This window comes from Lutra lutra, chromosome 9 (genome assembly GCF_902655055.1).
Source record: "Lutra lutra chromosome 9, mLutLut1.2, whole genome shotgun sequence".
Classification (NCBI taxonomy): Eukaryota; Metazoa; Chordata; class Mammalia; order Carnivora; family Mustelidae; genus Lutra; species Lutra lutra.
Window position 1 is genome coordinate 112957881 of NC_062286.1, and position 27874 is coordinate 112985754.

The 27874-nt window shown below is 44.4% G+C and overlaps 1 protein-coding gene across 6 annotated transcripts in view; it reads left to right on the top strand.

Annotated features, from left to right (window-relative positions):
• Window positions 1–27874, top strand: part of SLC23A2 (solute carrier family 23 member 2) — a 130376-nt gene that overhangs the window by 34896 nt on the left and 67606 nt on the right. For 5 of the 6 annotated variants that reach the window (XM_047744694.1, XM_047744692.1, XM_047744691.1 and 2 more), the window contains one exon: window positions 22921–23185. In XM_047744694.1, the coding sequence (XP_047600650.1) occupies window positions 23078–23185 (108 nt within the window). In that variant the 5' untranslated portion in view covers window positions 22921–23077. Of the gene's footprint in view, window positions 1–10144; window positions 10308–22920; window positions 23186–27874 lie in introns of those variants that run through there. The other variant, XM_047744696.1, reaches the window with a different exon arrangement.

Here is a 27874-nt window from a genome sequence, read left to right on the forward strand (position 1 = left end):
GAATCTCAAGCCATTGTAGGACCCCGAGATCATGACCTGAGCCGACATCAAGGGTCGGAAGTTCAAGTGACTGAGCCACCCCTTGTATTTTTACTTTGGTATTACATGTTTATATACCAATAAAGCCACATTCAGTCCCACATTCAGTATTGACTGCATGATTTAAAACCTTAAGTAATAGATCTCATGTGGTCTGTATTCTGCAGCCTGCTCGCTCATTCAGGAATGTTCTCGAGGCATGTTGATCTAAGTGGCTAGATAGAGTTCATTTTAAGTGCTCTTTTTGAATTCTGTTTGAGCCTCAGAACTTACATATTCTTTTGATGTGTTGGTTGTGTACTATTAAAAGCAGGGTCAAGATGCTGAGGCACGGCATTGCTGAATCATAGTGCAAACACGTCTACAACCTACTAGATGCCACCAGATTGTTTTGCTGAGAGTTTGAACCAATTTACATCTCTGGCAACAGAGTGGGGAAGTCCCTGTTTATCCACAGTCTTGCCAGGAGTTGGTATTATTAAGCTTCTTTCTACTGGCCTTATCTGGTGGGTGTGGAATGACCTCATTAATAGGGTTATGCCACAGTTGGTTTATCCATTCACTGGCTAAAGGTGAACGAGTCCAGGTTTTGGCTAATACAAATAAAGCCACCATACACACTTATGTGCAGGTGTTTCATTGAACGTAAGTTTTCATTTCTCTGGGTAGATAGCTAGGAGTGCTATTGCTGGGTCATAGGGTAAATGTATCTTTTAACTTTGTAAGAAATGGCCAAAATGTTTTTCCAAAGTGTTCGTGCCATTTTTACATCCTGACCCAGGAGTGTATGATCGTTCCAGTCATTCTGTGTTCTTATCAGCATGTGGTGTAGCACCTTAGTTTTAATTTTTGTTTTAGCCATTCTAGTAAGTAGGTCATATACTTTTTTAACACAAAGAATTAAATTTTTAAAATTGGATATTTTTAAAGGACTTGAAGTAATAGATTTTTGCTATTTTTTAAAAAAGATTTTATTTATTTATTTGACAGAGAGAGCATAAGTAGGCAGAGAGGCAGGCAAAGAGAGAGGGCGGAAGCAGACTCCACTGCTGAGCAGAGATCCCGACACAGGGCCTGATCCCAGGACCCTGAGATCATGACCTTAGTTAGGTGAAGGCAAATTCTTAACCCACTGAGCCAGCCAGGCGCCCCTGATTTTTGCTATTTTTTTTTCCTCCTTTAATTCAAAATAGAGCATTTTGTTAGATGTGTGAGAATCCCCAAAGAGTGATAATGGAGGCGGTACAATATAGTGCAGCATTCGAAGGCTGCTGCTAGAAAATTGGGTAAAGGTGTTTTTCTTGTTGCTGTCAGCAAAGTTCTTTAAGTTCTGGTCTCTTTGACTTTCTGATTGGACTTTTTTTTTTTGGATTGCTTTTCCTGGAAAATATGTATTAAAACTTTACAGTGAAGCGTATGCAGTCCCCATTTTATTTTATTTTATGTATGTATGTATGTATTTATTTGACAGACAGAGATCACAAGTAGGCAGAGAGGCAGGCAGAGAGAGAGAGAGGGGAGGAAGCAGGCTCCCTGCGGAGCAGAGAGCCCGATGTGGGGCTCGATCCCAGGACCCTGGGATCATGACCTGAGCTGAAGGCAGAGGCTTTAACCCACTGAGCCACCCAGGTGCCCCTGCAGTCCCCATTTTAATGACAACATACACCTACTTATGATCCGCCTCCCCCCACCCCCGCCAGGCCTCAAATAAGATTTAATTTGAGAATGCTTGTTGCGTTATGAAAAACAGAAGTGCTGAAACCACAGATGTAGGCCAACACCATTATTTTACAGAGCAAGATGTTTGAGGCCCACTGGTTAATGACTCCCGTGCCCACACCCCTGTGTACGTGTACTGGGCTTCTGGGTTCCGGGGACGTGCTCTTGCGCAGACCCTGGAGCTCTGCTGCATGGTGCTGACCAGGCCGTGCTGTAGCCTGTACCTGGGGTTGGGAGGCTATAGTCTTCCCAATGGGTTTGGTTTGAGAGTTGGAGAAATTTGATTTTACTCTCAGTGATGGAGTTCTGGCACACATTCCGAGCTGTGCTTTGAGACCGTGAACCAGTGGCCGGCCTTTAAATGTCAGAGAAGCGAATTTAAGGTGAACAGTGAATTTACTTCTCTCACGCAAATGTTTACCCTTTACCACGATGCCTCACTTTGAAGGAAAATAACGCTCATCATCATTCATCTGGGTTTTAAATACATACTGATCCATTTCCCTTTGAGAATTTAGTCACTGGGCTTATTCCAAAATGTGTTGTCTTGCCAGATTGTGTCTCTGCATGTCTTGTTTTGTTTGTTTTTATTTAAGAGTATAGTTCAGGCAGTTCTAATATAACCAAATGTGAAATGGAAGCTCTTTTCTCTTATGTAATTTGGCACCTTTATTTCTTACTGGTTCACCATTGTTAGCGTACTGATGGATTAATACGGCTCAAGATGGTTCTTGCAGCCAGCCGGGGGTGGGAGTAGGGGGTGGGATGGTGGTGGATAGGACTTACTTCCACTAATATCCCATGGGCCAGAACTAAGTTACGTGGCCATGTCTAGCTGCAGAGGAGGCTGGGAAATGTTTCCTGAATTTTGTTGGTTCTGTGCCCAGCCTAAAATCAGGGTTTTTCATTTTTAAGTTATTTGTTTATTTTAATTTTTTTTTTTTAAAGATTTTGTTTGTGAGAGAGAGAGAGTGCCAGAGAGCATGCACAAGCAGGAGGAGCAGCGGGCAGAAGGAGAAGCAGGCTCCCCACTGAGCAGGGAGCCCGATGTGGGACTTGATCCCCAGGACCCTGGGATCATGAGCTGAGCCACCCATGCATCCCAGTCAAGGGTTTTTATAACAATTAATTAATGAGAAAACTCTTGGAGACACCTGCTGGCATCTGACACTTTTGATGAAATAGAAGTTGCCACACAAAACAGTGCATAGTTGGAAATAAGTTGTATATGAGATGTGTCTTAATTCTGTTTACTGTTCTGTATATTTGAAATTATCCAAAATAGTTTTTTGAAACAGTTTTGTATTTTCCAGTTTACTTTACGGAGAGCTAGTTAAATTTTGTAACACTAGGGGGTGCTGTTAGTCAATGCATTTGCTGTTTGTGTTTCTAGAACTACTTTTTTTTTTTAAACCCCCAGGTTGGCTCATTACAGAATCAGAGCAGGTTTTGTCCAGCTGATAATTCTAAACCTTCTTTGTTGTTTTACCCAGTTTTTCAACATTTTTCAGCATTGAAATGTCAGTATATAACATTTATTTGGAAAGACAGAAGTAAGCACAACCTATAAGGAAGGGTATTTTTCAAAACAATTTAGATTTTGTCCTTAAAAGGAAAACATAAACTAGAGATTGCATTAATCAAATTACATATTTTCAAATGCGTAATTATTTCTGAAAAGTTAAAGTTTTTTTAGTATTTGTCTTAAGTTTAGCCTTTTAGTTGTTTTGCATGATTTTTTGTTCCTAAATTTACTAACCTTATAGGTACTAAGATTTGAGCTGCTTCTAATTTGTCCCTTAATACAATGGGAGGGGCATAAAACTTAGAAAATCAGATGAACAAAAAGAAGAAATACTCAGAATCCCACTTTATAGAGATGACCACTGTAAAGTAATTGGGGTATTGCCTTACTTTCCTAGTTTACTTGTCCATGTGTGTATACAATACTTCACAAAAGGGAGGAATTAATATAGGTTAATGCTAGTGCTAAGGATGTTTTTTCTGTTTTTCGTTTTGTAACTCCCTACCTTTCTGATATATCTTATTCTAGGTTTTTATTTTATTTATTTATTTTTATTACTATTTTTAAAAGATTTTATTTATTTGACAGAGAGAGAGAGATCACAAGTAGGCAGAGAGGCAGGCAGAGAGAGAGGAGGAAGCAGGCTCCCTGCTGAGCAAAGAGCCCGATGCAGGGTGATCCCAGGACCCTGAGATCATGACCTGAGCCGAAGACAGAGGTTTTAACCTACTGAGCCACCCAGGCGCCCCTTATTCTAGGTTTTTAAACTCATTTTCTGAGTTAGACCCATTACCTGTAAATAATTATTTTGTCTTTGATTTTCCAATATTAGCACTTTGTTTTTCTTAAAGATTATATTTCTTCATTTGAGAGAGAGGTAGATCATAAGCAGGGAGTGGGTGGGAAGAGTAGAGGGAGAAACAGACTCCCCTCTGGAGCCTGATGAGGGGCTCAATCCCAGGACCCCGAGATCACAACCTGAGCCCAAGGCAGGTGTTTAACCTACTGAGCCATCCAGATACCACCCCCCCCCCCCCCAAGTATTAGTATTTCAAAACCTTTTTCTTACTGTAGTTGTTGGGACAGTTTTCTGTAATGGAGGCTATCAGACTCCTGTTCCTGGCTTTAATGGACACCTCTTGGGGTTTTTCAGGGCACATATCTTGCTGGCTATGGCATGAGATGGGGATTCTTTTTGAGGACTTTTTTTTCTTCTGTGTTGAATGTGCTCAGAGTTTTTTTTTTGTTTGTTTTTTAAAATATTTTATTTATTTTACAGAGATCACAAGTAGGCAGAGAGGCAGGCAGAGAGAGAGCAAGGGAAGCAGGCTCCTCACTGAGCAGAGAGCCCTATGCAGAACTCAATCCCAGGACCCTGAGATCATGACCTGAGCCGAAGGCAGAGGCTTTAACCCACTGAGCCACCCAGGCACCCCTGATAGGCTTTTTTTATTTTCATTCTCCAGTGCTCTGAACCTGAGTACCCTAGGAAGTTCTGTTCCTTAGTGCTTACAGGCATTTGCCTAGGAAGCTACCTGGGCCCATGTATTTTGAAGTGGAAGGTTTCTATCTGCCTTGGCCTTGGGAAGCTTGTTTAAGAAATTTCTTGGCTGTATTTATCCCCCCCCCCTTTTTTTTTCTCTTTCTAGGCTGTATTTATCCTCTTTTTTTTTTTTTTTCTTTTCTAGCCAATTTTTCTTTCTCTCATTTCTTGTCCTTTAGGGTATTTTCTTACTTATTCTTTTATGTTGTAAGGGTGTTTTTACAGTTTCAGTTTCATCTTTGACCCAACAGTAATTTGGGAGAAAGGTTGAAAATTTGGAAGTCGGTACAACTTTGTTGATTAACAATTCTTTTGATCTCTTGTGGCATTATGGTCGGGCAATGAGAAATAATAAAGGCTCTTTTTTGTGGGGGATTGAACTTTTCATTTGGCATGATGGCCAGTTTTCACAAATACTCTTTAACCAGTAGAAGGAAGGCTCTATTTTCTGGTCGTGCACAGTTTGGTACCTATTATGTTAGCTTTATCCATTAAATTGGTGACATTTTCTCATCAATAAAAAATAAAGCTCACATGAAGATGGAGCCTTTGCCCCTGTCTCTCCACCCTCTTGTCCCCATCTTCTTGGAGACACTGAGGTACATTTATGAACTGTTGGTCCTTTCTTCCGTATTGTTAGCCAGCGTGGACTTAATTTCATCGGAATAATGCTTGGAACATAAAAATTGACATAGTATTTCTATTGTGAATTCTTTCCCTCTTTTCCCCTGTTTAATACTTCCAGCGTGATTTCATTGTGTCTGATACTTAAGAAATAATGAGGCAGGCAGCATTAACGTTGCTTTATTTTTGTTTCACTTTGCTTAAGGTGTATTTTTGGGCATTGGCATTTGTATTCTGACACATCTGAGAATACTTTGTATTTAATTCATTTATAGGTTTAGTTTGTGTTAATAGTCTGTGATCTGTTTCAAATGTTAATAGTGGTTTCCTTTAAATAAAAAAAAAACCCACTAAAAAACAAAAATAAATCACCTCCCAAACAGACCAACAAAACCCCCTGTTTTCTCCGTAATTATCAATTATCGCTTAGGTCTAACAGTGTTTTCAAAGTCCTGCTTGTGTGGGAGATGCGTTTGAGCATTATCTTACTCCCTGTCTTCAGTCTTCGATAGTGTCATCTTGCTGGATCTGCTTTATTGTTAGTTTTATTTTTCACGTAACCTAGCATATGCTTAGGGAGTAATTTGACATATAGGTTCAGTTTCATAATCAGGTTGATCTTCACTATTTAAGAAAATTCTTCATTATTTAAGAAACCTTGATGGTTTTGACTGGTATATGTGATTCGCAGCCCTGTGTATAATGTCTCTGAATTTTGCCTCTTAGGCATTGGAATAATACCCTCAACGCCCACCCCAGCCGCCCTTCTGAGCCCCTGCATATATGAGGTTGCAATTTTTTTTATTTTTTTAACTTTTAAAATTTTTTAAATTTTTTATTTTTTTGCTTTCCCACATGAAGGGCAGCTTGTCTAGGTATAAAATTCTTTGGGAAAACCTTTTCTTCAGTTCTCTGTCTTCATTTTCTATAGACTTCTGGCATTTTCATGCTGCCTTGGAAAATACTGGGGTTCATCTTAATTATTGCTATTACTTAAGTGACCCTAACACGTTTTCCATCTCCCTCGAGGTTTCTACAACTTTTTCTTCCTGTAGTTAAATTATTTTGCCAGAATGTGTCCAAGAACAGGTTTCTTCTCCGTGATTTTTGCATGAATCTGGCATGCCTTTGTAATCTGTTTACTCAGATTTTAATCTCAGAGTAGTTAGTTTCTAGTCTGTATCTTTCTTGAATCTTTAAGCCTATTCTGTTCGTTGTTTATGCAACAGTTCTGTGGAGCTAGAATTCACCATCACAAAGTTCTGCTGTTGAACCTGTGCAGTGCAGCTCCCAGGGAATCAGACTTGTATAACCATCACTGTCAAGCTTGGCACATTTTCTTCATCCCATAAAGAAATCCCAAACTCATTAACAGTCCCTCCCCATTTCTCTCCCCCATCTCCACCCCAGCCCCAGGCAACCACTGATCTACTTTCTGTCTCACAGTGAATTTGCCCAATCTGGACATTTCATGTAAATGGAGTCCTATATGACTGGCTTCTTTGTTCTTTTTCAGTCTAGTCAAGGGGCACTGGTTATTCATATCCTGGTTTTGCTCTTTGCTTTTGTCTCTCCACGGTTCTCCTCTGTGAACTGTTACTTCCTTTCTGGACTTTTCCTTGTCTCTCCGTGTTTCTCGAACCGGTCCTCCACCCTTTAGTTTTCTGCGGTTTCCTTGGGTTTTCACTTCTCTCTCTCGCTACGTCACCACCCGCAGCTGTCCTTCTTGGTGTCCGTCCATTTTCTTCACGTAATTGTGTGATCCTGTTTCCCTTTTTTAAAAAATAGCTACTGTTTGTTTTTTTAATTCTGTTCCAAATTGAAATTTTTTTTTTGGTTCCTAGAGTTAAACCTTTTTGAGGCTAGAGTCTTCACAGAACAGCCTGAGGATGTTTCTTGTGTTCACGATACAGAGACTGAACTCTTTTCCCCCTAGGCCACATTCTAGCTTTTCCTCTGAGCTCACTTTGGAGTGGAGGGGCCCTCTGGTCTACCTGGGCATGTTGCCGCAAGGCGTTGGCTATGTCCATGTGACCTCTGCCCCTGCTCCCGAACAGTTAAAGCTCTTGGCTCTCACCCTTCTCCCCACTTCCGCTACAGCTTCTACTGCAGTTGTGGGGCATCTTTCTCCTGTGCCCACCACTGAATTTCCAAAGATGATTCATGAAATGAGTGTCTGTCAGAGCTGCAGTTCTCCAGGCTGTCCTGTCTCTTCCTCTGCCTTTATCACATCTTCAGGATGCTCTGTGCTGCTGGGAGATGCCCCTTCTGCCTGCCTGTTTCCCACCAGAGCCATGTGGTCCCTGCGTGGTTTTGGGTAGATGGAGGCAGGTTCTCACCCTCTTAAAGCACCACCCAAAAGAGCAGGTTCCTGCTGCTTGGCTTCCTGGCAGGCCCTGGACTGGAGACAGGACTACAGAGGACAGAGTCTGACCACAGGTGTGGCTTCTTCACTCCTCCTGGCACTAGGCTGTCAGCATGGGTTTGCCTTTCTGAGTGTTTGTGTGGGCACTTTCACTCTTCCATGTGGCCTCTGCGGCTGGGACCTGCGTGCCAGAGGCCACACGCTGCCAGGCTCTGGTAGCTGGCTCTCAGCGCAGTTTCTTATTGCTTTTCCTGTTATTTCAATGAAGAGATCATGCTTTGAGATGTATTCTTAATCTTTGAAAGTCCTTGGGCTTTGAAAACATTGTTTTGGGAGCCCCCAATCGGGGAAATGTTTCTGGCTCCACAGTTGGGGAAATGAAACAGTACCAGGAAGTAACATGAATCTCCCCCCACCCCCCCAACTCCTTCACTGAGCTTGAAAGCAGTGCAGGTGGACTCCTTCCTCTGGACCGGAGTGTTCAGAAAGATAGGTTTTAATTTCCCTTATTTGTGTGGGTTTGAGAAATGTAATCCCAGCAACTGCCTGGTTTCCACAATAGACGAGCCACCCTGCCCCATGAAACCTGGGCCACATTGATGTGAGCAGGCCCTACCAGGAGCCTGTAGTAACCATCTGTAACCAGGTGGTGGCTGTTGTGTAACTTCTGACTAGGTGGTGTGATTATACAATTTTGGTGAGCCTGTGTGGATTATAAAAGTCGAAATTCCTTCGGCTCCTAACACGGCCACTGCTGAGCATCAGGGCGATCCCGGCCCCGCACAGATGCCCCTGCGTCACTGGTGGGTCGGATGCTGACGAACGAGTGTTTCTGTGGATAGGGTAAGATTTCTCTCTCCAGGTAGGACCATTTCTTGGTACATTAGCTCTGCTTTGGGGAATTAGTGTCTCTGTGTCTGTGTTTCTGTGCATCTGGGGCTTCGGGGGTCTGTTTCCATTCTCGTCTAGGACTGTGTGTGCTCCGGGCTGTGGCCGTGGCTGGTTTTCTGCAAGTACATAGCTATGCCTGCCTGTGTCTCTGTAGGGGGTGAGGAGCCTGGGGCTCAAGTTTGTCAGCTGCTTACCAGAAAGTATCTGAAGTCTGAGTTTCTCACTGCTGCTGTCAATATTTAAATAACCTGTTATCATTTATGCAACTCATAGTATTAGAGGGGAGTGCCCCTCATTAAGCGTGCGAGAAAGAGTGACCTTAGAACCCGATCTGCAGCCTTTGAAATGTCAGATGTGGTGTTTTTCAGGGGCTCTTTTACCTTATTTTCTTAGTGAGGTTCATTGCTGGATCACCCACGACTTTGTGTGCTCTCTTATGCTTTCTTTTCTGCAGAATTTTAGAGCCTCAAAGAAAAGTAAGGAACACAGCTTAAACTTCATGGAAAGTTGGAGTCTTTTATAGCTGAATATATCAATTTTTTAATCCTGTAAGGTTTGGGGATTATGAAAATGTTAGATTCATCCTGTCCGTGGTACAGGATTCTAAGCGATTGCAGTCTCTGTACTGAATGTATTTTTTTTTTTTTAAGTTTTATTTATTTAAGTACTCCCTATACCCAACTCGGGGCTCAAACTCACTACTTGGAGATCAAGAGTTGCTCACTCTTCTGGATGAGCCAGCAAGGTGCTGCTGAATGGCTGTTTTTTATGAATTAGGAAGAACATGTTCCTTTGCAGGACAAAAAAGCCCCCCAGCCCGACTATATAACTAACCTATTTCCAGGCATGAGATGTTTATTGACCGTCAGGGAACAGGCTCCCATTTATTGAAGGTCAGGGAGAGCCTTATTATTTGGATCACCGTGTACTTGGGGTTAACTTTGAGAAGAATTACAGCATCCCAGCCCCAGGTAATTGCAGTGCAGTTTAGGCAGACTCACTGTTCAGTCATCAGGTAATCCATCAGGGTAGGTAAAATTTCAGAGCGCCCTTTTCTTTATCTTGGGAAAGGGTGTGAGGAGGCAACTCGTGGTAAAGTGGGGGTTGGGTGAGGAGAGAAAAGATACTGCAGAAGAGATTTGCAAATGGAGCAGGTGGTAGGAAGGAAGCAGCAGGTGGCAGAGTGAGCTAAGGGTGTGTGTTGAAGTCCAGCAAAGCCCGGCAGGTGTAGTCGGCAGACAGGAAACAAGGGAATGAGGGAGCTTGACCTCTGTTGGCAGGTGAGAGGAGGATCTTTGGCTTCGACGCTGAGGGCAGGAAGAGCTGATAAGAACATTCCAGAGAGGAAGGGGATGGTCTGAGTAGTTCAGAGCGAGGGCTGATAATTACGTGGGGCTTGAGGCGATGGAGTGATAAAAACGCTCCTGCGGGCACCTGTGCTTTTCCATTGGAGGCAGCTGGACAGAGTAGCTGGAGGGGACCCAGTGCCCTCCTGAGGAGGCGTGAGTCCTCATTGTGCTAGAAACGGAGTCTGGAGCAGTACCGAGAGGGGGGCACAGGGTTAGCAGGGCTCACCCGGCCCTGGAAGTTTGAACACCCAGGTTTGTCTGTGTATTGGGAACTGGGAAAGGGGTGGGGGAGAGAGCGGATGACAAAGGTCATTTGGAGGTGTGCAAGAAGAGGAAGTTTTCTTTCCATTCCTAGATAGTAACTGGGGTACTTTTTCCAGCTGCGTCCAAAATGACTTTTAGAGATAACCCTCCAGGCCTCTTCTGGCCGCTCATCTTGGAAGCTTGTTATGCTAGTCTCTAAGGGAACGGAGAGCAGCTTTCATGCTCTCAGAATGATTGTTGTGCTTTCCACTTGCCCTTGGCTGTTGTCTAAGTGAAAATTAACTTCTCTGCCTCAGTTTTTGAAGCTGTGACAGGGTGATGGGAACAGCCCTTCCCAGCACTGTTGTAAGGGTTAAGTGAAATCCTGTTTGTGTCATACGATAGGCAGTCAATTCTGAACATGTTTTTTATCTTGTCAATAAAATTGCATACAAAATTTCCTTCCAGTCGCCCCTAAAATGACTCACTAATACATTTAAAATAGTCTTTAATTAAAAACACTATTGGTACAAAAAATGAGATGTTAAATCATATAGCAGGAATAAATGCAATCAAACCAGTCTTGATTCTGCTTGAGTCTTCTCAGATATACCTCTGTATTTTGATTCTGGCCTATAAGCTCTACCTTTTGTTCCATTATTTCTCCTTCTGCGTTCACTTGTCCAGGGCACATGCTTTCCCTGAATGAATATGGAGGTTTGGGATTAGGTTTTATTTCAGGTGTATCACTTACCTCCGGAAAAATGGTCAGATTTTCTTTAGACATTTTGAGTGTCTTTTATGTGGTGGACACTGTGTCCCTGTCCCTATCCCTGCCTGGTTGGGGGAGTTGGACCACTAAGCCATGTGCTAACATGGGACAGCTAACCCAGGAATGCTTCTCGGAGGAGGCTGCTTCCTGAGCTCCGACCTGGAAACTGCAGGTCATTGTGGTCCATGTGGATGCTACCTGGGGCAGGAGAGTCATGGTTAGGATAGTCAAGTCTTAAGGCCTTATCATAATTTTATTTAAATAAAGTTTGGGCAACATTTCTGCTGGATGAGATCAGGCTCAGAAGCTGCTGTAGCATCTGATACCTACAGCATTAGGTCAGAAACATGAAGATCACTGATGGGTATGGATTTTAAAGCCTCCAAACCAGCAGAACGTCAGCTGCTTTGACCTTTTTTTTTTTTTTTTAATTTTAATTTATTTTATTTATTTGTTTATTTTTTAGTTTTTGGGGTTTTTTTTTTGTTTTTTTTAAAGATTTTATTTATTTGACAGAGAGAGATCACAAGTAGGCAGAGAGGCAGGCAGAGAGAGAGGGAAGCAGGCTCCCCTCTGAGCAGAGAGCCTGATGCGGGACTTGATCCCAGGACCCTGAGATCATGACCTGAGCTGAAGGCAGAGGCTTAACCCACTGAGCCACCCAGGCACCCTTATTTTATTTATTTTTTTAAAAGATTTTATTTTTTTTGACAGAGATCACAAGTAGGCAGAGAGGCAGGCAGAGAGAGGGGGAGGCAGGCTCCCTGCTGAGCAGAGAGCCTGATGCGGGGCTTGATACCAGGACCCTGGGATCATGACCTGAGCTTACGGCAGAGGTTTAACCCACTGAGCCACCCAGGCGCCCCTGCTTTGACCTTTTACTGTACGCTAGCCTCCCATCTTCCCCTGACCAAGACGTCAGTGAGTCAGCGTCTTCCCCTCTATGTCCCGTGACCATCGCTCTTCGTGGCTCAGCCTGTGTGGAAACGGACATCAGCAGGACAGCCCCTCTCAGGCTGGATTCAAGAGCTCTCCCAGGATTTAGAGTTTCATTTGGGTTTAGAGCATACTCTGTCCCAGGGCTTCTTGGGCCCAGTCTCCAAGAAGAGATGGAAGGGGTCTCCCACAGGCAGGGAGTCGTCTTTAACATCTTCTGTTTCATTTTTATGCTCCGTAAAGCATTGCTTTCAGTCAGGAGTGACCCTCCCTTACCCCTAGTGCCGGGAGGGTTTACGGTGTCTGTCCCGTGGCCCCACGACCCCGGGGCCCACAGTTGCGGCACCTGGCTCCACTTCCACGGGATAACCGAGTAGTCCAGCACTGTTTGCCCAGAGGCCTTTCCTTCTCCCTTCAGAGTGGGGTTGTTGATGTGGGGCACCTCACGGGCCCTGGGGCAGGGGTGACCGCTACGGCACTGCCCCTCCTGAGTTCTCAGCAGCTGTGTTTCTGTTCAGGAGCCTGGCAGTGGACTCTGGGCTTCCCTTCAGAAATCCAGGTTTTATCTGCCTTCTTTTAAACTTTTCTTTCTGTTGAGGGGATAAGTTGACAGATCGAGATAGTGACAGAAGACTGACACAGCTCGTTGGGGGACGGTGGAGATTTTCCTGACTCCGGTCAGTGAGGTCATTTGGTGTCAGGCTCTGACAGGTGTTAGAGGCCACTCGGGGGCTGGGATTTGGGGTACTCTCTACGCTTGCAGCAAGGACGTTTTAGGATATTTTGTTATCTGTGTCCTTATACTACGTGAACAAACCTTTTCTATGGGTGTGCTCCTTGAAGCCCAGCAAATAACCTGATGTAAGTTGGGGTATCCAGACTATGCCCTTTATGGCATTTGCTGGGGCTTCAGTTAAACATCAGTGACTTTCAGGCTCGTATTTGTTATTGTTGTTTGACCCAAGCCACAGTGAAGTATTTTATCTTGAAACTAGAATCCCTTATCTTACGAGGTGTACTCTGAAGTTTTTTGTTCTGTAGAGATCCACTGAGTTGATATCCTAGCCCACTACTAGTGGGTAGTGACTTGCAGTTTGAAAAAAAGTAAGAGCAAAAGTTTTGGAGTGTTTTGGAAAAGGCTTTAGGAGGACTTTTTTTTCCCCTCCCAGTTATACCCCATGACACTGTCCGTAACTGTTATCACAAGATCAAGTAATAACCACCACTTACAGGTTCATTCGTTGCTGCCTAAAGGGAATAATAATAGCTAGGATAAATGTCAGGATTGTACACTTTCTAAAGCAGGACCTTGTGTATTGGGCAACTATTCAAGTCCTTTCATTTAAAGGGAGTTGAGCACATATAAATTGAGGTTGTGTGTTCCAATAATCTTTTTTGGTCTTGGATTAAAAGCATTTAGGTCAAATGTTAGCATTTAACAGAATTTAATGGAGCAGCCACAGTTGAGCTATAATCCTCTAATGATGGGATTTAAGCAGAGAGGGAGCCACGGATTGGCTTTTGAAATGTGCTTTATCATTGAACCTGGCCAGCTCTGAAAGGTCTTGTTTGTACCTTGGTAAGAACCAAACTATAGCTTGGCAAGTGGAGGTTTAGAGTTTCCTTATCCCCAAGTTTTCCTTGTTAGTCACACTCAGCTGTCTGGATAGGTTTCTGCAGGCAGAGAAACTATCCCACCCGCCGTTGCCGGTGCAAAGGTGGGGGCCGTGCATTTATGTTTTTGTTGTAGTATTGCCATCAATGTGGGATAAATGTATATTTCATTAATACTTATTGAGTATTCTGTGCTAAGAGCTGGGAATATAAAGATGAATTGTACACATGGGAGAGTCTACCCTTTGGGAGGATTCTTATTGGTTACTTCATCTGTTGAGTGCTTGGGACTAGGAGCTGCCAGTTGCTGATGGAAAGACACGTTTTTTGAGGATTCGGTTTTGCTTCCAAGAAACACGAAAAGGCTTGGTTGGTAGTAAACTCCAGGAGTAGCTCAGCCTTTAAATTCTCAGTTTGGGTAGTACTGCCCTACTTCCAAGTCAGGTGGCCGTGGTAAGCCACAGCAGGGAGTTGACCCATTCCTGGACAGCAGAGAAATGGTCAGATAAAAAAATTAAGTGCAAAAGAAATGATCACTGGCTGAAAGTTGATCAAAGAAGTGCTAATTCAAAGCTGTTATTCTGTATCTGTTCATGATTATTGGTGGCTGGAGAGCTGGTTCAGTCCCTGGGGAATTGGAAGTTTGTTAAAGACTTAAATATTTTATTTCCCTATTGGCTCATAGCAGCATTTGCTAAATTACCGTTTTTCTGCTCTGGCAGGCTTAGATTTATTTTGAGGTTGAAAAAGAAATATTTTTTAGTGAGACTGTAATATTTTCCTGCTTGCTTTAAGGTGGTGATTTTTAACCATGGCCGTAGGAAAGTTTTATAAACTAGATGATCAGGCTCCGTAGAGCTACTTGGTCAGGTTCTGTGGGCAGGGGACCCAACAGTAGTGTATTTAAAATTCTTAGGTGGTTCCAACATGAAATCAAAGTTGAGGACCATTTCTTTGGGGGCAGCCTTGGTTATTGGTACACCTCTTTTATTGCCTGTTCCCCCCCTTTCCCAGCTGAGCGTAATTTACAAAACCTTTGCTTTTCTCCATTTCTCTTCTGACAATAGAAGTTATTTTACAACTTGAAACCCAAGAACTTTGTTCCACGTGTCTTGTCACTCCAAGGCTGTGTCCTGACCACTCAACGGAAGGGAACAGACCTCTCTGTGTGACCTTGTTGAGGGGAACTGACCATGTCTCTCGATTTGCTTCTCAGCAGAGGGGTGGAACCAAGTGCTGCTATGGATATCATCAGGCTCTTTAGGGAGAAGGGGGCACGCCTTTCACTGTCCAGTAAATAACTTTAGAAAATATGGAGACTTGGGGCGCCTGGGTGGCTCAGTGGGTTAAGCCACTGCCTTCGGCTCAGGTCATGATCTCAGGGTCCTGGGATCGATCCCCGCATCGGGCTCTCTGCTTGGCAGGGGGCCTGCTTCCTCCTCTCTCTCTGCCTGCCTCTCTGCCTGCTTGTGATCTCTCTCTGTCAAATAAATAAATAAAATCTTTAAAAAAAAAAAAAAAGAAAAAGAAAATATGGAGACTTAAGTCCTTTGCCGTCCATTAATCAGCATTTTGGTTAACACTTTGGGGGGGGTGTGTGTGCACACTTAATATCACACAGTGGTTAGGTTAGTTCTGTATCTGTTTTTATCCCTGTATGAATTGCCTTTAATTCTTTTTATTTATTACCTGATTTTTAAAAAATTGGTACCTTCTTTTATTATTGTTGTGTTTCATTATTATTGTCGTGTATCAGAAAATGCATAAGAACTTTCAGCCCAAGATCTGTCCTCTTAACAAACCTTTAAATGTGCAGTACTGTCTTGTTAACTGTGCAGTGTTCTATAGCAGATCCCTAGAACTTACCTTGCATAATAAACTTTATACATGTTGAGTGGCACCCCGCCAAGTTCATGGCAACCTCTATTCTCTGCCTCTGTGAGTTTGACTATTTTAGATACCTCCTATAAATGCAATCGTGCAGTATTTGTCCTTCCATGACTGGCTTACTTCACTTAGCATAGTGTTGTACATACTGTTTTTTTTTTCCTTACATAACATAGGGTGAACATCTTCCCATGTCAGTAGATATTTCTATGTCATCTTTTTAATGTCTACATGGTATTCCTTTGCAGGAACATACCATAATTTTGTCATTCAATTCCCTAGTGTTAGATATTAGATTTTTCCTGATTTTAGGATTTGTTTTGTTTTGTTTTTATTTATTTGACACAGAGAGAGAGATTACAAGTAGGCAGAAAGGCAGGCAGAGGGAGAGGGGGAAGCAGGCTCCCTGCCCAGCAGAGAGCCCGATGCAGGGCTTGTTCTCAGGACCCTGAGACCATGACCCAAGCCAAAGTCAGAGGCTTAATCAACTGAGCCACCCAGGTGCCCCGATTTTTGGTTTTATTAATAATGCTAACATGCATGATTTTGGAGCTAAATCTTTGTGTCCTAATTAACAAATATTAGAAGTAAACATGAGTATACTTCTTCAGATACATATAGCCCAATTGTCTACTCATTAGCAAATTTGTTTTTCATTAGGAGTGTGAGTTTGTGTATTTGTTCACTACCTTACCAATAAGGGCATTAAAAATAACCCACATAGGTTAATAAGAAGGTACCTCATTTCAGTATACTTTGATTTGATTTTAAACAAGGGTGGAACATTTATTTTGCTGTTTTTATTTGAGGGGGATTGAAGATAAGAAGCTCATATTTTGTCCATTTTTAAAAAAGATTATTTATTTGCCAGAGAGAGAGAGAGGAAGCAGTAGGGGGAGGAGCAGCAGGAGAGGGAGAGGCAGGCTTCCCACTGAGCAGGAAGCCTGATTGGGGACTCAGATCCAGGGACCCCGGAATCACGACCTGAGCCGAGGGCAGATGCTTACCTGACTGAGCTACCCAGGTGCCCCTGTTTTGTCCATTTTTATATTAAGAACTTTTATTTCCTGCATATTTATAAGAGCTCTTCAAATAGTAACGATATGAACACATGATCTTATGTAGATTATATTTTGCTTTTTAACTTTGTGATTTTTTTTTTCCATACAGAAACCTAAAAAAATCTCGTATTGCCTAATCACAACATGGTATGCTAAGAAAGGAGTCCTCTGCCATAATGTTATGTAACCATTAGTGGTCCTTCCTCCCTCCACCCCTCCCTCTTTTGCACTAACCTTAGGACTTAACTTTTTCTGGATTTTATTACCTAGTATTGCCCTGGTTGTTTTGGCATGTTGTATTGAAAAATCCATACTTTGCCTTATGATTTAAAGTGCTTCCATATTCTATATTTCTCAGTTTTGGGGGTTCCTCTTGTCTATTTGTCTGCCTTTGTGAACTCTGTTTATTACAACTTTATGTTAGGGTTCCTATCTGATAGAACACATTCTTACTCTTTTTTCAGATATTTGTGGCTACTTTTGCTTATCCTTCCACAAGAATTTTAGCAAGCCCCCTTTCTCTCCTTTTGGGGTATTTGATTTTTATAAAATTTATATGCATTATGAATATCAGAAAATGTACATCCTTATAGAAGCATTCTTATTCTGGGATCTGGTCTATTTCTCTGGTTATTTAAATCTGTTTTGTAGCCCTGTTTTATTCATAAAGGTCATGCCCATTTTTTTTTTTTTTTAAGATTTTATTTATTTGACAGATGGAGACCACAAGTAGGTGGAGAAGCAGGCAGAGAGAGAGGAGGAAGCAGGCTCCCTGCTGAGCAGAGAGCCTGATGTGGGGCTCGATCCCAGGACCCTGAGATCATGCCCTGAGCCGAAGGCAGAGGCTTTAACCCACTGAGCCACCCAGGCGCCCCGGTCATGCCCATTTTTGATAAAACCTAAGTGATGCTGTTATTGTCATCTTACACAGGATTTGTACATCCTCTTATCTTCAGGGGTCGGTAAACTTTTCTGTAGGTGTCTCAGGTTTTGTGGCCCAGATAATCCTGTCACATGTTCTTCCTTGCTGCTGTTTACCACCCTGAAAAAATGTGAAAACAGCTCTCAGCTGGGGACCCTGCACAACCAGGTGAGGCAGCACACAACCAGTTGCTTGCTGCTGGCGTTAGGGGAATGCTTTAGGTTCACTAGCTAAGTAGGAAACTACCTTAGTAGCAAACCTAAAAGAGCCTTGGGTCCTTTTTTTTTTTTTTTTTTTTTTTAAAGGTTATGTGGGCTATTTTGAATGCCCTTATTTGTAAGGTAGTGAACAAACACACTCCTAATCAACCGGCAGGTTCTCTCAGATTTTCTCATCTCTTGGTTATGGTTCTCATTCGGTCTTTTCCTTTCAAACACTTCCCTCCTCTTCCTTTGTCAGCCAAGCAACACCGCGGTGGTGTCGACACCCTGGCTTATCCCTGACATCAGCGCATCTGGTGTGTCACAGATGGGCTTGATGTTGGCTCTTGATTTCCTTACCCAATTTAGGAAAAGTATTAAGCAAGAATGAGTGTTACATTGTATCATGTAGCTTTATTATTATTATTTTTTAAACCATTTATTTATCCCACAAAGGCGGGAGCCTTCAGTATAGGTGCCAAGTCCGGCCCCAGGACCCGGGGGTCAGGTGATGGCTGCTGCCCCTCATCCTGACCACCCTGGAGGTCCGGCTGGGCAGAGCTGGCCTCGTGGCTCCTGTGTGCCACAGTGATGTGGCAGCCAGAGGAGGCATGGATGGGAAGCACCCCGATGGAAGGGGATGAGGGAAAGGGAGTTTGTTTTGGAGGTGGGGCTCGTGCAGGAGTCCCGAGAAGCTGGTGGAGGACCCAGCACCTGAGGACTCGAGAGATGGAGGTGACAGCACAGTGGGGCCAGGCTTCCCAGTAGGTGCCACTTGCTGAAGGACTTGGCTGTCATTCTGAGGTGACGGATGGACTGGGGGCATGCAGACCTTCCCCAGTGTAAGATTTCCTGGGAGATTTTGCCTTTTGTTTTAACAAACACTAAACCAGACCCTAAACTCCACCCCCACCTTTTTTCTCTGTCTGGGCCTTGGCCTTTCCCCATTCAAGTTGAGCCTGAGTGGGTGAAGCTCTCTGATCTCAGGTTGATGCGTGGATTCTAGCCTTGAGTCTGTCTTCCTAACCCTCCAGGACTTGGCTGTGGAATGCTGTCACGTGGGGACTTCCGAGGATACATTTCTGTGCTCAGTGTTCCCTGTCTCTTCCCCTTCTTCCCCCGTCTGTGTCTTAACCCAGTAAAGCATATCCCCTCCTTCCGAGTCTTGGCGCCCTCTGCCCCGAAGCCTCGGTCAGAGAGAGCATCACTGCCTTGCGCTTTGCTTGGACACATCCCCTCTTGTATGCACTTGGCCCCCTGTCTTCAGGGTGTGCCAAAGGGTTCTGCTCTGTAAGAGACCGCAAAGGCAGGGGCTAGGTCCCAGTAGAGCTCATGAGGGCCAGTTAAACACTCAGTGGAGAAACACAGAGTGCTTGGGGCACCAGAGCGGCTCAGTTGGTTACACGACTGCCTTCGGCTCCGGTCATGATCTTGGGATTTAGTCCCGCATCTGGCTCCCCCTGCTCTGTGGGGAGCCTGCTTCTCCCTTTCCCTCTGTCTGCTACTCCCCCTGCTTCTTGTACGCTCACTCGCTCGCACGCTCTCTCTCTCTCTCTCTCTCTCTCTGTGTCAAATAAATAAATCTTTAAAAAAAACAAAGCAAGAAACAGACTGCTTAATGGAAAGTGGTCTTGCCATAGTGGAATTGTCCCCTTTTGTTCCTGATCATGGGGACAGTGGGGAGGGTTGGCCGCTGCAGGGATGATCAGGTCGGAAATGAGCATGAAGATGCAATTCGCCCAGGAGAATAAATACATTCTACATTAAAAAGCCCTATCCTGGAACGCCTGGGTGGCTCAGTCATTAAGCGTCTGCCTTCAGCTCAGGTCATGATCCTGGGATCGAGTCCTGCAAGGAGCATGCTTCTCCTTCTCCCTCTGCCTGCTGTTCCCCCTGCTTGTGCTCTTTTTCATTCTCTCTCTCAAATAAATAAATCTTAAAAGACTCTATCCTTTTCCCTAAGGTTAACATGGGTTTGAGAGCTCCGCTTGGTCTGCTGGTCCCCTGATGGCCATGGCTGCATGTGGAGCCAAGGGCTCATTTGATGCTTCTTATAACTATAGCATGTAGTCTTGTAAAAACCTTTCAGTGGTTCACTGTCCTCTTTGCTTGTCCCATCTTCAGGGAAACCTAAGCTTCTGGCAGTTACGGTACAGGTCTGTCTGGGCTACTTCAGGTATGTTCAGAGTCCTGCTGTATGTGTTTTGCTGTTGTTTTAGCTCAAGGGAAGCTGATGGGTGGTAGTAGCGATGTCATGATGTGTAGAAGATGGATGGATTCGATTATAAACATAAGAATAATTCTAGAAGATCATCCACGAAATTCATGAACACACAAAAAGCTGGGTTAAGATGTTTGTAATCAATAGAACAGAATTAAAGGATTAATATCCTTACAAAAATAAAGATTTGTAAACACTAGAGGCAGAGGGCAGGAGATAAACCACAAGAGTCTCTGTACTTGCTAGAAAACATGAAAAACTCATGAGTCAGCACATCCCCAAATCTCTGAAAAATTCTCCACTGATGCAGCTTTGTAGTAGCGTTCCTGAACGTGGATGAGATGGACTGATTTGTTGCTGCTGGCACTGCCAAGTAGAGTCTTTCAGGATGAGAATTTTATGTCTCAAGAGCCTCAGAACTCTTCTATGTCTTTAGTCCTCTTCGGGAGCTCTGTTCCAGGGGGTTGGGGTTTGCCAAGGTTTTGTTACCCATTCCATCATTTGCCTGCCTCTCTGCAAACTTTGCCTTTGCTAGGAATTCTTTGTGTTGTGTTCTTTTTGAATTGTCATAAAACACTTTAAGTGAGAACACGAGAAAAGGTTAATTCGGAGTGAAATCTCTGTTAGGGCTACAGGTAGAGCCATTAGGGTTTTCTAAGCAATGGCCATAACTTCCCCTCTGAGGACAGAAAATCCCCACTTTTATGTATTATGTATTTAATACATAGTAAAATGGGTCCCCATATTCCCTACGAGCAGCAGAAAACAGAAATGCCCTACTCATCCCCATTATTGTAAAGGGAAAGCTATTTTAAAAGTCACAGAATTGCAGTAAGTCACATAGACTTATTCCTTTAGGGAGTTTGCTCTATCTGGTGACATCCATGTCCCTGCTTCCCAAACTGGAACACATATCCCTTGTTCTGTGCTTAGGATTCAGATGGCACACTGGGGTGTCATTTTGGGGAGGAGGGAAATGTATTTAAACCAGGGTTTCTCAGCCTTAGTACTATTCACATTTGGGGCCAGGTAGTTCTTTATTATGGAATCTGCTCCAGGCACTGTAGGATGTTTCACAGCACTCCTGGCCTCTTCCTGTTAGATACTAGTAGCTTTCCCCTGGTCTGATGACCGAGAGGGTCTCCAGACATTGCCAGACGTCCCCTGGAGGGAACACCACTCCTGGTTGAGAGCTCCTGCATTCAACAGACATGGATACAATAAGGTGATGTGTGTGCGAACATTTAACCAGAAGAGCCCCTCTAACCAGTTTGATGTGTGCACATGATTCTCTTCTTCTTGAGGCAACATGATGTTCTGGCAACTGTTTCTTTTATTTTTTCTTTTTGTGTTCTTCCTACTGAACTCCCAAATTTTTGTATAATTCCTTCTCTTTTCTTTTTTGTCTGTATTTCAGTTTCTCCCCTGGCTCATCCAGTCATTGTTGAATGAAAGAGTCTCTAACAGAGTTCCTCGAACAGATTTCCTCCTTGTATTTCTAAACTTGGCGTTGGTGTGTCTTCACAGTTGCCGGACAGCTTGGCTGGGTTATTCACCCTCAGTGGCACATTCACTGGCGCGGAGTCTGATGTCATTTTAATGAATGCTCTGTCCCTTCTCACCCCTACCTGCTCGTGTATGCGTGTTTTTTTAAATAAAACTTTGGGCTACTTAGGCATGTTTTATTGACCATGTGCCAACCCTTGTAGGGATCCTTTGTGTCCTCTCATTTTTTGAAGCCAAAATTCCCCAAATGCTTGTTAATTTTTGGGTGGATCTTTTTTATTGTCCAAGTCATACTTTTGTTTGAAATTGAGTTTTTAATTTTCTTCTACCCTGAAACTTGGCTGCATAGAGTTGTTTTAGTAATTTCTTACACTTGACTTTTGCCTAGATTTTTCTCTTAGCCTGGAGCATTGCACTTTTCCCCTTCCACCCACATGTTTCTCTGAGCATTCCAGATCCATCTTGCTCTCCTTCCCTTTCCTTCCTTATCTCTTGCCATTTTACCTCCCTTCCTTTTTTATTTTGTTTTTCTGATTTCTTCCTTAGGTTTATGCCGTTTATTTGATTGATAGGAATGTGTTGGCTTGATGTTTTGTATGGCATTCTTCTAGCCCATTTAAAGGTCATCTTGAGGCGTTCCTAGAACGTTGTGTGGTCATTTAATCCTAGATTGGTTTCATCTCCCCCCCCCTTTTTTTTTTTTTTAAATGCTTGTGAGTGTCTTCCCCTGCCTTTAGTTAGGTACCTATAAGGGAATTCAGAACTTGGATATCCATGTAGTCATACTGGATTAGCTATAATTGCACTCACTGTCTAGTATGGTCAACCCTAGTCACATATGACTATTTAAATTCAAATTGATTAAAATTAGATACAAGTAAAAATTGAGTTTCTTGGGCTGCCTGGGTGGCTCAGTGGGTTAAAGCCTCTGCCTTCGGCTCGGGTCATGGTTCCAGGGTCTTGGGATCGAATCCCGCATCGGGCTCTCTTCTCTCAGGGAGCCTGCTTCCCCCCTTCTCTCTGTCTACCTCTCTGTCTGCTTGTTATCTCTGTTGAATGAATAAATAAAATCTAAAAAAAAAAAAGTTTTTCTTTCTTTCTTTTTCTTTTTTTTTTAAGCTTCTCCAGCAGCCCTGTGGGTAGAGACAATTGGGTTGGACAGGGCATTTTCATCCCTGCAGTGGTTTCTGCTGGAGAGTGCTGGGCTCTGAGAGCTGTACCATCATGTGTGTCAGAGAGATCCCCATGTAGCCTTCTCACCCTTGGACTTGGGTGTTGCTGGTGGCCCAGTTCAATGGTTCTCCTCTTGAGGGGGTGGTTCAGAATCTGCAGGGCTCCCTGAAGATGGTGGGGACTTGAAAAGTGTGATTAAGTGATGTGCTTTTTTTCCTGTTTGGATGTAACGTACACTATAACCGACTTCTCTCCAGGACACGCAGTGAATGTGTGTCCTGTGCCCTTGACGCGCCTGTGGTGATTTGGCTGCTTCCTCTCTCTCTCTAGGTGCTGAGAGATGGTGGCGCTTGTGGGGCTCCTCTCTGCCTGAGCATCAGGCCCTCCAGGCACCGGAAGAGCCAGCTCAGACCCTGGGCGCCTCGCCTGCACAAGCCTTCTCTTCCAGCCCCTGCAGTCCAGAGGCTGAACTGCTCGTTTTTTCTTGATGATGGGTATCGGTAAGAACACTACGTCCAAATCCATGGAGGCTGGAAGTTCAACTGAAGGCAAATATGAAGATGAAGCGAAGCATCCTGCTTTCTTTACTCTTCCGGTAACTCTTTTCCTTTCTCCCTCTCCCCTTGACTCACTCCCCAGTCGTTTCCATATTGAATCAACATAGGATTAGGTTTAATACTCCTATTTTCAGTGGAGGTAGAGGCGTTCAAAAACTGAAGGCTTTGCATGTGAGACGGTCTTCAGGAACCCTCTTGGCTGACTGTGGTTTTGGCCGTGCTGCATGCTGGAGTCACCTGACGGGATTAACTCTGGGAAGGAAGCATGTGTGGCTGTGAACATCATAAAACCACCCGGCCCAGTGCTTGCTGTGTGCTGGAGGATGCTGAAAGCTGCATTCTGGCTCCAAAAATGTGTTCCAGTGAAATAACCTAAGACCCAGCTTCACACTCACATTGCAGGGTAGAGAATGACTGAATGACCAACCATTTTGGAAGCCAGAAGTCTTGCTTTGTATCATGGCGGCAGTATCCCAGATGCAGTTTTAGCTGAAGAGGTGTTACCAGTTAGAGAAGGCTGCTTACACACATTCATTAATTCAGTGCTAATACTTTTCCAGATGTAGGATTATGATTTGATGTGTATAAAGTTTTACCTGAAGTGTTGGTTCAAAAAAGGAAAAAGCTCTTTAGAGAGAACTTGCCTCCAAGTGTTTTTCTCTTAGTACTAGACATGAGGTTAAGGGCAAGAACATCATTCTAGGATTCCTGAAAGCATGGTCCTGGAATTGGCCTTACTGTGGCATTACCCAGTAAGAAGGATGTGAACACGCATCCTTAAGTACATTGATTGACTTGACTGGCATTCATATTTTGATTTTTACCCTATTAATTCCCAGAGAAATGTCCCTGATTTTACAACCAACGTCACTGTTTTCTTTGTTCCTACAAAGTGAAATTTTTAAACTTTTAAAAATTTAAAATTTAAAAACTGTTTAAAATTTAAAAATTTAAATTTAAACTGTTAAAAAAAACTGATTCTCTGTTGTGTTGAAGGCTTAGGGTTGACAGGTTTTCTAGAGGAAGAGACAAGGTGGTTTTCCAAGTTTAAAATAGATCGTCTTTGAAAAATGAAAAGGAAGATTTGTGCCCGGGTGTTGATTTGTCTCTCCTGCTGCCTGAGAGCTTAGCACACAGTTCACCCTCACCCTCTACTTGAGAAACATGAACTTGAGCTTGCCTTTCCCACCCACCTGCCCTGTCACTATGGCAGAGAGTTTTAAGTTGACTTGTTATCATTTTCTTTTTCTTTTTCTTTTTCTTTTTTTTTTAAGATTTTTATTTATTTATTTGACAGACAGAGATCACAAGTAGGCAGAGAGGCTGGCAGAGAGAGAGGAGGAAGCAGTCTCCCCACGGAGCAGAGAGCCTGATGTGGGGCTTGATCCCAGGACTTTGAGATCATGACCTGAGCTGAAGGCAGAGGCTTTAACCCACTGAGCCACGCAGGCACCCCTTGTTTTCATTTTCAAATTGTGATACTCTACAGTTAGTTAAATCCACAGCATATCTATCTTTTTTCATATTTATTCCCTGTTGTTGTTTTTCCTCTCCCTCCCTCTTTGATCACTTTTCATTAAACAAACCAAACAGAAACACTGAGGGTCTGTGAATGGTCGCTACCTTTGTCTTTGTATATCTGAAAATAACTGTATTTTGCTCTCAACTATTGGGTGAATATCTGTTAATTACACACTACAGTTTTCCAGACTGTGTTTCTCTTTAACTGCTTTCTCATGGTTTGGCTATCTTTTGCTAGTGCTAACTTCTGGTTGGTTTCCCCAGTGTTATTTTACAGTTTACTAATTCCTTGTGGACAGTCATGTGTTTATGTTGAATTTTTGTCGCAGGTTTTGTAGTTTTTATTTCTGAGATTTCTGTTTCCATTCCTGCCTATTTGGGGTTGTTAATTTCTTATATGTATGTGTTTGTGTTGTTTAAAAATGATTCTTCATTTAAATCACCAAGGACCCTAATGTACTTATTTTAAAATAATTCTCCATTTGTTCTGTTTTCTGTCTGGTGTAAAATCCTCTTCTGAGTGTTTCTTCTGAGATTTTCTCCCTCTCCTGCCACCCGGACAGGTCTCCCTGCTTCTGTTGCTGTGGTTTTGCATTATGTTGGATAAGAATTTCCTCAGATGTGGCAAGGGCTGATTTGTTTTGGGAAACTCACATGGAAAGGGAATCAGTTTCTTTATATTTTAATTTTTTTAGAGAGCACATGCATGCGTGAGCAGGGGCGGGGCAGGAGAATCTTAAGCAGGCCCCATGGAGAGCTCTGTGTCATCTGAACTCGGAGGACTGTGCAGGGGACACCAAGTTAATAGCCTGAACTTCGTGTTGGCAGAGGCCCACTTGTAGTACAGCAGGTTTCAGCATGTCGGCGTTCCAGTGCCAAGTTCACAGCTGGCTGAAGTGTTGAAGGTTCCCTAAGGCAAGTCTGCAATCAAACCCTAAGTGTCAGAGTTTGAGTTCAGTCTGGGGTGCTGCATGAGCACCCTGGAAGGACCCCTGCCCAGCCATGTTTATGGGGGTGGGCTTGGCCTATCAGAGATTCTCAGGGGAGATGGCCTCCAAGTCCTGAAAAACATCTCCGTGAAGCAGCTCAAGAGGAGGGAGAATAGCCAGGGAGCAGCCTGGCCGTGTCTCGTTCTGGGCATGAGCTTGGTGTAGTCAGAATACAGAGAATGGAGGTGGGCAGCCGAGGATGAATGCTTGCAGCCTAGTTGCTTGAGCTTCGGGGTAGAGAATTCCTGCCATGGGTGCTGTGAGAGGAAGGGCCTGGAGACAGGAAGCCTGGTCACAGGGGCTCTGGCAGCCCAGGTGAGAACGGCTTGTGGTCTGGGAAGGCAGGCGGGAAAGGGACTCTTTGCCTGCAGCCCATGTTCTCTGGGGGCCTGTCTGGTTCCTGTGCTCTTGGCCTTGACTTCCCACGGTGGGAGGAGGTGGAAGATGGACAAAGAAGCAGAAGCATCAAATGGCAGCCAGTGACAAATTCTGTGAAGAAAATAAATCACAGAAGAGGGATCACGAGGAGCAGAATATGAAGTCAGATAAAGATCATTTAGGACCCGCAGGCCATTAATTGATTTATCCCTTAAAAATAGGTGCTGAGAGCTTCCCACAAGTTTAAGGCTCTGGGAAACAGGAGGAACTTAGACGAAAATCCCTGACCTCACAGAGCTTCCACACTGGTCACGAGACAGGCAGCACATGCTAGAGATAGGTCAGATGTGTAGATGTAGGTAAATACGAATGGAACAATAAACTCGGGAAGTGGGGTAGAAGCTGCTAGGGGTGAAGTGTTGCACGTTCAGCTGGCCAGGAAAGGCTGCCCTGAGGAGATGGCCTCTGAGGGAAAGCCGCTGTGGTGGTGATGTCTGAGGGACCGTGAGGAGGTGGTGTGGCTGGACAGAGGGCAGGATGGGGTCAAAAGAGAAGATGTAGGCCGTGTGGCCCTGGGGCCCTGGGGGGGATTTTGGCTTTTCCTGACCCTGAGGAAAAGCTGTTGGAGGGCTTTGAGCAGAGCGACTGCCTAGTTTTAAAAGGATCTCTGTGGCTGCCGAGCAGGGAGCAGACCAGTCAGGAGTTGAGTGCCACAGGGCGGCTGAGCTGACAGTGGCTCCAGCCAGGGTTCTGGCTCGTGGGTGTGGTAAGAGGTGGTCGGGCTGCGGATCAGAGCTGACCCGGGTAGGCACAGACTGGAGGGGGATGGAAGTATGAGAGGTCAGGCCAGGACAGCTTCCGGTATCTCACTTGAGCCTCAGGAAGAAGTGGCCAGGTACTGAAGTGCGGGGAGGCAGACGGGTGAGCAGGCCAGGGTGGGAAGCTGGGGGCAGTAAAGGAGTGTGGAGCTGGCCGCCGGGACACCGGGTAGAAAGCAGGGCTGGAGATCGTGGTGCTTAGGGGAAGCAGCGTGGGTCGGAGGTACTCACTGGGTGTGAGCAGAGGGAGAGGGTATTTAGAGCTGGGGAATGGAATGTTAGCATCTGGGGGATAATGTCCGTAGGGGTGAAAGGGAGGGTCCAAGGACCCAGCAGGGTGTGGAGGTGGAGGAGGGTCAGGAAAGGGGTAGGTAAGGAGTAGTTGCTGTGGCAGAAGGGAAACCAAGAAAGCTGTGTGTGGACAGTCAGTGACAAAGGCCTTGTGAGCCTTGTAGACGGCAAGTAAGGGTGGGCTGCTGGATTTACCAGGGCGTGGCCTGTGCCGGATGGAGTGGATTGATGGTTTGTGGGAGAGTTGTTGCAGGGATGCACCCCAGACCCCAGTGGTGTAATGAGGCCATGAGAAGGTATTTGGGTCAGGGTTTGGCAGACCTGCCGGGGTGGAGAAACTGGAGATTGGGGTCCTTGGGGGTATCTCGGAGGAAAGCCAGGTGCGTGAGGCCCAAGTGGCTCTGAGAGGAGCAAAGAGGTAGATGTGACCGGGGACCAGATTTAGTGTTGGGTTGGGTTTGGGCTGTGAGGTCAGGGTTGGAGGCACTGGGGTTGGGCACCCAGGGGTGTGTTGGGGGAATGAAGTATGAAATAAGCACATGGATCACCAGGGCTTTTGTTTGTTTCTTTTAAAGTTGGTGTGGGGAGATGAGGTATTGATCAAACATGGAGTTGAGTTAAAGAGTGCTCTTTTGTGATGCTTTGTGTCCATTTCCGATCAGGGAAATTCTGATCCCTTGGACCTTGGAAATCTGTTCCCTCCTCTTGTCTTTTGTCAGCCAGGGTGCAT